General features: G+C 53.1%; 3 protein-coding genes across 3 annotated transcripts; 1 reads left to right on the top strand and 2 right to left on the bottom strand.

Moving 5' to 3' along the window:
* Positions 1-3848: 3848 nt before the first annotated feature.
* On the bottom strand, positions 3849-4229 carry BDR25DRAFT_234181 (uncharacterized protein; the record flags this gene model as incomplete). The annotated part of the gene is made up of 2 exons (XM_033685471.1): positions 3849-4067; positions 4155-4229. The coding sequence occupies 2 exons, from the start codon at positions 4227-4229 to the stop codon at positions 3849-3851; spliced, it is 294 nt and encodes a 97-aa protein (XP_033544406.1).
* Positions 4230-4473: 244 nt separating this feature from the next.
* On the top strand, positions 4474-5656 carry BDR25DRAFT_292042 (fumarylacetoacetate hydrolase family protein). The gene is made up of 4 exons (XM_033688630.1): positions 4474-4617; positions 4670-4695; positions 4749-4960; positions 5048-5656. The coding sequence occupies exons 1-4, from the start codon at positions 4579-4581 to the stop codon at positions 5473-5475; spliced, it is 705 nt and encodes a 234-aa protein (XP_033544405.1). The 5' UTR covers positions 4474-4578; the 3' UTR covers positions 5476-5656.
* Positions 5657-6988: 1332 nt separating this feature from the next.
* BDR25DRAFT_292039 (smr domain-containing protein) lies at positions 6989-9859 on the bottom strand. Its single transcript, XM_033688629.1, has 4 exons — positions 8487-9859; positions 7702-8421; positions 7479-7654; positions 6989-7424 (listed from the first exon to the last, which is right to left on the bottom strand). The coding sequence occupies exons 1-4, from the start codon at positions 9419-9421 to the stop codon at positions 7039-7041; spliced, it is 2217 nt and encodes a 738-aa protein (XP_033544404.1). The 5' UTR covers positions 9422-9859; the 3' UTR covers positions 6989-7038.
* Between the last annotated feature and the right edge of the window lie 98 nt (positions 9860-9957).

Genomic DNA, 9957 nt, shown 5'->3' with positions numbered 1-9957 from the left:
CAGTGCCAGTGCCAGAGCCAGAGCCAGAGCCAGAGCCAGAGCCAGAGCCAGTGCCAGTGCCAGTGCCAGTGCCAGAGCCAGAGCCAGTGCCAGAGCCAGAGCCAGTGCCAGTGCCAGAGCCAGAGCCAGTGCCAGTGCCAGTGCCAGAGCCAATGCCAGAGCCAGAGCCAGAGCCAGTGCCAGTGCCAGTGCCAGAGCCAGTGCCAGAGCCAGAGCCAGAGCCAGTGCCAGTGCCAGTGCCAGAGCCAGTGCCAGAGCCAGAGCCAGTGCCAGAGCCAATTCCAGAGTCAGTGCCAATTCCAGAGCGAATTCCAGAGTCAATGCCAATTCCAGAGCCAGTGCCAGAGCCAGTGCTAGTGCCAGAGCCTCCCCAAGAAGAGCCTACAGATTCGGTCGGGGAAATCGTCGCGGCCACTAAAGAAGAGCCACAGCTGGAACCGCCTCCTGCAAATGCAGAACCAGAGCCGGTAGTCGAGGCAGTTGTGGGTGCTCAAGAAGAGATTAAGGAACAACTCGAACCCGAGCCTACCGTGGAAGAAGCTCCATTAGTCGAAGTCATCGAGACCGTTCAGGAGCCTAAGCTACAGCCGGTGGAGGAAGCCGTAGATCCCGTCGAAGTGCCTACCGAGCCCCCAACTGAGGCAGTCATAGATCCTATCGAGCCTCTTCTTATGTCAGGCACAGATCCGGTTGAAGAGAATACAGAGACTGCTGGACCTCTGGCTGAGGCAGTCATAGATCCTGTCGAAGAGACTACCGAGCCTCCTACTGAAGCAGCCATAGATCCTGTCGGACAGACTACAGAGCCTCCGAATGTGGCAGTCATAGGTACTGTCAAAGAGGCTACCGAACTTCCAACTGTGCCAGTCATAGATCCTGTCCAACAGACTACCGAACCTCCAACTGTAGCAGCCATAAATCCTATCGAGCAGACTACCGAAACTCCGATTGAGGGAGTCGCAGACCCTGTCGGAAAGACTACAGACCCTCCGAATGTGGAAGTCATAGATCCTGCTGAACAGACAACCGAACCTCCAGCTTTGGCAGTCATAGCTCCTATTGGACAGTTTACCGAGCCTCCGAATGTGGCAGTCAAAGACGCTATCGAGGAGGCTACCGAACCTCCAACTGCGGCAGTCATAGGTCCTGTTGAGCAGATTACCGAACCTCTTACTGAGGGAGTCGCAGAGCCTGTCGGGCAGACTACAGAGCCGCCGAATATGGCAGCCATAGATGATGTCGAAGATACTACAGAGCCTCCGACTGTGGCAGTCATGGATACTGTCGAAGCGGCTACCGCGCCTTCGACTAAGGCAGTCACAAATCCTGTCGAACAGACTACCGAGGCTCCGACTGTGGCAGCCACAGATCCTGTTGAAGCGGCTAACGAGCCTCCGATTGAGGCAGTCACAGATCATGCCGAAGTAGCTACCAAGCCTCCAACTGTGGCAACCATAGATTATGTCGAAGAGACTACAGAGCCTCCCACTGTGGCAGTCACAGATCTGGTCGAATCAGCTACCGAGCCTCCGACTTTGGCAGTCGCAGATCCTGTCGAACAGGCTATAGAGCCTCCGAATGTGACAGCCATAGATGATGTCAAGGGGATTACAAAGCCTGCAATTGTGGTCACAGGTACTGTCGAAGTGGCTGCCGAGCATGCGACCGGGGCAGTCGCAAATCCTGCCGAACAGACTACAGAGCCTCCGACTGTGCCGGCCGAAGATACTGTTGAAGAGATTACCGAACCTCCGACCGAGGCAGTCGCAAATCCTGTCGAACAGACTACCGAACCTTCAAATGTGGCTGCCATAAATTATACTGAAGAGACTATCGAACCCCCAAATATGGCAGTCATAAATCCCGTCGAACAGACTACCGAGCCTCTGACTGAGGTAGTCGCAGATCCTGTTGGAGGGACTACCAAGCCTCCGGCTGAGGAAGTCGCAAATCCTATCGAACAGACTACAGAGCCTCCGACTGTGGCAGCCAAAGATACTGTCGAAGAGACTACCAAGCTTCCAACTAAGCCAGTCACAGATCCTATCAGAGTGGCTACCGAGCCTCCGACTGTGGCAGTCGCAAATCCTGTCAAACAGACTACGGAGCCTCCGATTGTGACAGCCATAGATCCTGTCAGGGGGACTACCGAGCTTCCGACTAAGCCAGCCACAGATACTGTCGAAGCGGTTACGGGGCCCCCGACTGTGGCTGTTGCGAATCCTGTCGAACAGACTACCGCGCCTCCGGCTGTGGCAGTCGCAGATACTGTCAAATCGATTACCGAGCCTCCCACTGTGGCACTCATGGATCCTATCGAGCAGACTACCGAACCTCCGACTGAGGGAGTCGCAGATCCTGTCGGAGAGACTACAGAGCCTCTGAATGTGGCAGTCATAGACACTGTCGAAGAGGCTACCGAACCTCCAATCGTGGCAGCTATAGATCCTGTCGAGCAGACTACCGAACCCCTGACTGTGGCAGTCATAGATCCTGTCGAACAGACTACCGAGCCTCTGATTGAGGATGTCGTAGATCCTGTCGAAGTGCCTACTGAGTCTCCAACTGAGGCAGTTCCCCCTGAGCTAGAGCCCGTGGTCGTTGAGAAAGTGAAAGATGAACAGCAATCGGAGCCAACAACTGTCATGGATGTCATCAAGCCAGCCCCGAATGAGGCTGTGACGGAAGCGATAGTTGCAGAAGGTAATGCTCTGTTCTTTTGAGTTGAGGATTGTGAGTGCTGACGCATTTAATATAGAGAAACCATCAGCCCCCATGCTCGCAAAGGCTCAAACGGAGCCGGTCCCTTCGGTCGAAACGATCGAGTTTGTTGACGTGAACCTCCCCAAAACCCCACCTATGACGCCGCCGAGAGTACCATCACCACCATTGCCAGGGGAGGTGGTCCAAAAGACCCCAAAGCCCCGTAGTCGGGACAAAATTAGGGCGAAGTTTCCCGGCGCCGTCTTTACGGCTCTTCTCGGGCATGAAATTGCATATGGTCAGACAGATACCTCGTTGAAAAAAACAATGGGCCAGATTTTCTGACGCTGAAGCAGTCGTTATACCTCAGATTAAGGAGAAAGCTGGAAAGGTCCTAAACCAGTGACTTCGTTGGGCACAAGATGCAAACAACGAAGTCCTCATGCAGCAGAACAGCGAATCTAAGGCCCCTCCAGCGATTCCTTGCACGTCGCGCGATTCGGCCACTTACCCCTTGATATCCTCGGGTGCGTCCTCCTCCCTTGCCCCTCTCGAATCACGAGTTCATGTCTGGTCCATCAATAATCGTGTCGGTCGTGTACATACTTCGAGTACCGTTCACACATGGGAGGCTTTAACCCTACCTCCCTTCCATGGAACTTCCTATACAACTATCATCTCTGCGTTCCCCCCCTTTCATGATGGCGCAGGAAATTCTTGGGCCGGGTCTTCTCCTTCTTCTGCGCGTTCTTCATTTTCCTTCTGTTCTGCTCCATACACTCGGCCCGGGCGACGCAAGTTCGCTACGGATCCAGGGCCAGTGCCTTTGTTTGGGAGGGATTCTGGTAGGCGGCATACCCTGTCACTGTGAGATTTTTGCCTTTCTTTACTACCATCGCCCCTAAGATACTCTTCGTTCTATACCCTGTGCATGCCTCTTGTAGTTACTTTCCTCTTGCTAGAATACTATATCTTCAATTACCTTTAGGGACGACTATTACGTCCCCCTCGGTCCCGACTGAATGACTATGCGCCACAAAGCCCATGCACAATATATTCCTCCTTCTTCAGTCCGCTGCTGGCAGGTATGGCGGGCGGCCAGATTGCATATCCAAGAATAATACGGTGTTCACCCACCCCGATCTTCACGTCTCTCCTCTAACAGCCCTCTCCACAGCCTCCCTCGCCTCGCGCAAGTCCTTTCCCAACAGCTCATATGCCTCCCGCACCGAATAATGCAGCTCGACCAAATCCTTTGCACGCTTCAAGTCTGGATCGTCTTCTTCTACCAGCTTTTGATTTGCCTTGGTGTTTGGGGACTTGGACGGGCGCTCAGAAACGAGTGCAAGGGCTGCGGTGGGATCCTGCTGATTTCTTATCAGTTTCAGACAGTAGCGGTTATGTTTTGTAGGACGGGCAAAGGCGACTGGTGACTTCGAGGAAGGCCTTACGCAGACACGGAGGGAGGTTAGGTCGGAGAGGATCTCGGCGAGTTGCATTGTATTTTGCGTGCTTGAGGAGGCCATTTTGAGAGCCGTTTGGTGCACGATAAGGGTTCACTTTTGTCGATAGATGGGTAAGTGGATAAGTTTAATGGTGGGTTGAAGTGTCCCAATCTCAAGAGCTTGGTCCACGTTAAATCATGCCAACGGGGCCACCCGTGACATGACAACAACCGACATCGGATTCGGAGAATTCTGTGCCGAAGCTCCGCTTCCCCTGGCTAAAGACGGCAATTATCGCCTTGCTTTGATGTGATTCCGAATTGAACTTCACTCTTACACTTTCTGAGTCTCAGACAAGGTTCTTTATTCATACCTAAGTGCTTACTCTTTTCTACTATATATACTTTAGTCTTACAAGAATACCTACGCTATGGCGAGTATGCAATCGATTAGAGCGAATTGCCGAAAGGTCTGTTGGTTTCTTTATCCAGATCCTCAAACCACTGACAATGTGTGTATAGATCATGTGCATAGGACGAAACTACGCGTACGTTTTCATGCAATTCTTTCCCGCTATGGGCTCTAATACCAATTGAACAGCGACCATGTAAAAGAGCTGAACAATCAGCGTCCCAAACAACCCTTCTTCTTCCTTAAGCCCCCGAGTTCTATCCTACTCCCGGGCTCGGGCCCGGTGCTGCGGCCCAAGGGTGTCACGATGCATTATGAAGTTGAGTTGGGGCTCATCATGGGGAAAACGGTGAGGGATCTTCATCCGGAGGATGCTCAGGGGGCATTGGACGCGATTGAAGGTAATTCAATCCAATCACATGATCGAGGGCTTTTACATCTGCACCCGCAAGGATTCTTCCGCGCTTGCGTACTAACATTCCATGAAGGCTATCTCCTAGCAATCGACATGACTGCCCGCAACGTACAAGACGAAGCGAAGAAGAAAGGACTCCCGTGGTCCATTGCAAAAGGCTTCGACACATTTCTCCCCATCAGCAACCTCATCGCGAAATCAAGGATCCCGGACCCGCACAACGCCAATCTCTGGCTGAGTGTAAACGGCCAGATGAAACAAGCCGACAACACCGAGCTCATGCTTTTCCAAATTCCGCGTCAGCTGAGCGATATTAGCAGGGTGATGACGCTAGAGAAAGGGGACATTGTGCTTACGGGAACGCCGAAGGGGGTTGGACCGGTTACTACTGGCGATGTTATAAAAGCTGGACTTAAAATAGATGGTAAAGATATCGAAGAGGCACGTATCGAGGTCCCAGTCGTAGATCGCGAGGGGCCGTATCAGTTCAAGGAAACATAGCAAGATTTGGCCGTAGATCACGCACATGCACCCTGTTCAGCTTACATGGTGCTCATGACTGTGGCTATGAATGTCTCCAGATCCTCCCGTTGGGGAATTTCCCTGCGCTTTGGCTTGGTCAGATGAATCGCAGGACTGCCTCCTAAGGAAACCGCATTAGCAACTTCAGAAGAAGATCTAGACCGAGTCGGAGGGGCAGGTTCCCGTGGAACTTTCAAAACTGCAATCTTAGATAGCTTGGCTGTAGTCTCCCCTAACTTGTCGTGATGAAGCCTTGCCTGGCTGCGTGTCTCCCTTCTCGAAGGCGATTGCACCGCTTTCCTCTTCTTTCCTGCATTGGCTTCTCCTCGTTGCTGGCACTCCCTGGTAGTCTGGGTATGAATCTCCGATTGGGTCTGGAGAATTTGCGCTTGATGTTGAGATGGACGTGCCATGTTGCGTACGGTTCTCCTCTGGTACGCACTGAATGTGGGCGAATCTTCAATTAGAGATGCTTGTCTCCTACCGGCGTGATCTAAAGGGCTTGCTGGAACTTGGACGTCTGTTGGAATGGAAGACTCGAATCGCACAGTCGTAGCTTCCGAAGAAGCCGCCTGCTGTGTGGCCAACCTTAGCATCGCGTTGAGACGAGCCAACTCCGCATTCAACTGGATGCTTATTGCATTAGAAGCATCCACGGCCTTCTCAAGGGCGGTAACCTTGCCCTGCATCGCTTGTAACTTTCGTATTTCCTCGATTCGCCGTGAGTCCATGGCGTCAAGGCGCGACATAAGATTCTTGACTTCAGTGGGATCATTTTTTCTCACCAATTTCTCTGGTTCTGGTGCTTGCTTTTGCAACGCCGACTCAATATCCTCCACTTTTCTCAAAATAGACAGGTTGCTCAAGGAAGCTTGCTCAACTGCAGCTTTCATGCTCCTGTGCTCCGTCTCCAGTGCTGCGAGTTTCTGCTGCATCTTCCTAGCTTTTTCACTATCCTCTCGGTGTTTGGCTAGTTTTGCTACTTCGAATTCACCGATGGTTTTTCTCACTGCTTCATCGTCGTCCTCAATGGCCGCGATACGCTTTGCCATTTCCTCCATGTCTGCCTTGACCGCTTCCATAGTTCGGGCTGTTGCCTCGGAGGCTCTGATTCGTGTATTGTAGGCCTGATGTTGTGCTTCAATCTTCTTCATGCGATCGAGGAGGTGATGGTGTTCACGCTTGAGCTGATGCTTCCACAGGAGCGAGGCAGGATCCTCGAATGGCGTCGTCATGGCGGCAGATGGTGCGCTGTTGCCGCTTTCTGACCCGGGTGTACTCAGTCAGGCTGAATCGATGGCACGCGGGTGAAGTGATGGCGAGGCATCGACGATAAGTGAGGGTAGAAGGAGAAAGTTGAAGGAGGAAAGTACCGGAAGTGCACCTTCCTATCCCGCCAACAAAGTGTGAAGAGCAAAGGTTATAGATAGCTGACAAGGTCAGTCAGTATCATCAGGTACGAGTCATATTGATGGCATGTGAAAGAGACATTGAAATAGCGCAAGTTTCTTATTTGATTCTACCTACTGAGGGCGGTTGCGTTCACGAACCAGCTCGTTTCGGTCCTTTGGGTGCATCGAAGACCTCGTCTCTCTTCATGATCCTGACCTTGGTATCCTTCTTGATCCCATCTTGCTCACTTGCGGAGCCACTCTCACCCTCTTTGGCCCGTTCCGCAATACTCTTATCGTAGCTGCTGGGGTCTATGCCCAGAATGCCACCAACATTATTCCGGTCTCCCGGGACGGAGAACTCGCGGAACGCATATCGCCATTCATTGAGGAAACCGCGAATGGCTTTGCCCACTTTATCCTTCCCGTTCTTGGAGTGGTGACCGGTGCCTGTGATGGCATACACTGGACGGGAAGAGGAACTGTGTTTCAAGAGAATGCCTTCAAGGTAAGATACTGCCTCGTCAGGGTGAAGGCCTAAACACTGTTTTCAGCAATAGAGTATTTCATGGTATTCGGAGTCTGACTTACCATGAAGATCGACGTAGAGCTCACGTGCATTGGGCCCATTGTCCTTATTCCGTTCTTCGTACAGATGACGGGCAGCTTCACGGTGGGCTTCACGCATGAGGTTGTTCTCACTTTGGCCGCGAAGGCTCAGAGCTTTGGCAGCACGAGAATCACTACGGTTCCAAGCTTGTGCAGCGCTGAAAAGAATAAGCAAAATGTTCGTCGTTACAATGAAAAGACGTACCTCTGTAGGAACTTGTTCCTGAGGCTTCCATGTTTGAAAGCCTCTGCTCTAGCTTGCAGATATGCCTTGTTAGCATTCTCGCCTGTTTCTAGCCAAGGAATGTGTTCGGGGGCGAGGATGGCTGAAGCAGCAACGCTATTTTCGCGAGATCCACTGAAGCTCTTCGTAGGCCTCAAGCCTTTGCGAAGCTGAGATTGGTTAGGAGATGGCGACATGCGTACGATATCTGCCAAGTAGGCTTGATCTTTGTTCCCGTGACCATGGCCGCCACGTTTTCCATGATGACGTTTGGTGGACTTTGCGGCTGCAGCGGAGCCCAAGGTAGGAAACGCCTCGTTGTCGTCCACTGCAGGTACAGACGGGGTGGCGGCGCGCGAGTGATGGCGACTATCTGGTCGAGACTGCGGGCGACTGGAGTTGGCTGGGGTAAAGGTAGGGAATGGACTTAATCCTGGAGGAGGGTGAGTTGCACCTGTAGTTACTCCATAGAGCTGCTCGAGGGATGCTGTCTCTGCGATGGAGAGTTGAGGGGTCCATTGAGGGGAACTCGTGGACTGGAGCGATGGAAATGCCTCGTAGTCCTGCATTTGGAAGTTCGGGAGGGTAGCTTGCAAAGGGGGTGTCGAAACATCTGAGATACCTAAGCGAGCCATGAGAGTGGACGGGTCATGTGAGAACAAGCACGTGTCGCCGGCGAGACAATTCCCGCTCATGAAATACCTAAGAACGGAGATGTCAGCATCCAAAACATGCAATCGTACTTTATGAAGTAAATATGCACTTACTTGCAGAGGGTTTTGCTTGTGTCATGACTGAACCTGCAATCTGCCCTTGCGCAATGCCCAGTGGAGAGAAAGTACTTGCACACAATATTACTCTTAGCCTGGCTGGCGGGCGTAGCGGGTCGCATAGCCGGGCTCATAGATCTTCCGACGATATACGCCCCTTGTTCGGTCAATACTGGTGCCACTTGCTGACCGTCGAAAGCTTGGGAGCCCATGAGTGCAATCAGCGTAGCACTCAAGTCGTATCCATTAGCTTCGAGGGCTTTCTCAATCTCCTCGTCTGGGCGATCGTCGCGCAGGATCGAACGAAGCATGTCATATGGGCTCATATCCATTGTCTGAGGCTGGACCCATTCCGCGGCAGCACCGTTGAGGGTGCCGTCGCCGACCTGAGATGAGGTTTCGGTGCTTCCAGAATCATCATTCACCAGCCAATCAACGGTGTCGCTACCATAATCGCCATAGTCAAAGCCAGCGGGACTTGCACCCTCACTGAACTGATATGCGCTTAGGCTAGGGCTATGGGGGATATGGGGGCTTGAGAAGGCCAAGCGCGGAGAGGGTCGCGGGGAAGTGAATGGGGATGCATTAGATGACTTCGCTCGTGTAAAGCCCGGGGGAGCAACTCCGAAACCTGGAGGAGGGTGTATGGTTCGAGGGGAGTGGTTGACAGGGGTTGGGGCGCGGTTGACCTGCCAGGGAGCTGGCGATGGACGGCGGATGACGGTATGGCGACTGGGGGGCGGGGAGCTCGATGAATTGCCAGCTTCGCGAAACCGCCAGAGACAGTCCAGCACGACGTTCTCGAGAGATTTTCCGGTGAGGCCTGTTTCCTTGCGCAGCAGTTGTTCTAGCTTGTCGGTCCTGTCGTCGTCTTCCAGGGCCTCATCCTGCAGGACCGGGAGACAGACCTCGTAGACCTCGTCGGCGACCATTGCTCCTCAAAGCATGAGTCGGCGATGTGAAGTGCGCGAGAGAAGAGGGTGTTGGCGGGATGTGTCGAGCTGACGCGCGGTACTTTGGGGGGGAGACGTGGGCCAGAGCGGAGAGCTAAATTAGGAATTAAGGGTCTACTGAGGGGAGGACAAGTGAAGGCGGGCGAAAGAAGCAAAGAAAGAGTGTTGCGCAGCGAAGGCAGCGAGGGCGGAAGGGAGGAAATGAGTGAGTGAAGGCAATCTTGGCTGTCCGGGGCAGCAAATGAAGCTCTGCTGAGATCCAGCCTTATGCAGTGTGGGGACTGCGGGCTTCAAGTTAGCTTGCCCGTTTCAGAGCGTGGGCAATGGAGCTGGAGGGCGCAAACCAAGGACCCGACAACGCTACATTGCTGCAGCGCAGCGGCGAGGGAGAAGCTGAGTGCGGGATGAGGGTGGTGGTAATGGGCCGGGAGACACGAAGGGCCGGCTGATAATGGGGTTGTGGGCAGCCTTCTTATTCACTCCTCCGGCCTGGCTTCTGAAGGCACAGGGAGGAT

Source organism: Lindgomyces ingoldianus (assembly GCF_010093535.1).
Source record: "Lindgomyces ingoldianus strain ATCC 200398 unplaced genomic scaffold BDR25scaffold_29, whole genome shotgun sequence".
In the NCBI taxonomy this organism is placed as follows: domain Eukaryota; kingdom Fungi; phylum Ascomycota; class Dothideomycetes; order Pleosporales; family Lindgomycetaceae; genus Lindgomyces; species Lindgomyces ingoldianus.
Note: the sequence above shows the minus strand (reverse complement) of the source record. Positions and strands in the feature narration are given on the sequence as shown.

What these genes read in the sequence shown, in the direction of transcription:
- BDR25DRAFT_292042 (XM_033688630.1), top strand. Translation starts at nt 4,579, where the DNA reads ATGGCGAGTATGCAATCGATTAGAGCGAATTGCCGAAAG. An exon ending in TTAGAGCGAATTGCCGAAAG is followed by an intron (nt 4,618 to 4,669) that starts GTCTGTTGGTTT and finishes ATGTGTGTATAG; the next exon opens with ATCATGTGCATAGGACGAAA. An exon ending in GGCATTGGACGCGATTGAAG is followed by an intron (nt 4,961 to 5,047) that starts GTAATTCAATCC and finishes CATTCCATGAAG; the next exon opens with GCTATCTCCTAGCAATCGAC.
- BDR25DRAFT_292039 (XM_033688629.1), bottom strand. Translation starts at nt 9,421, where the DNA reads ATGGTCGCCGACGAGGTCTACGAGGTCTGTCTCCCGGTCCTGCAGGAT. An exon ending in ACAAGCAAAACCCTCTGCAA is followed by an intron (nt 8,422 to 8,486) that starts GTAAGTGCATAT and finishes CTCCGTTCTTAG; the next exon opens with GTATTTCATGAGCGGGAATT. An exon ending in AGGAACAAGTTCCTACAGAG is followed by an intron (nt 7,655 to 7,701) that starts GTACGTCTTTTC and finishes TATTCTTTTCAG; the next exon opens with CGCTGCACAAGCTTGGAACC.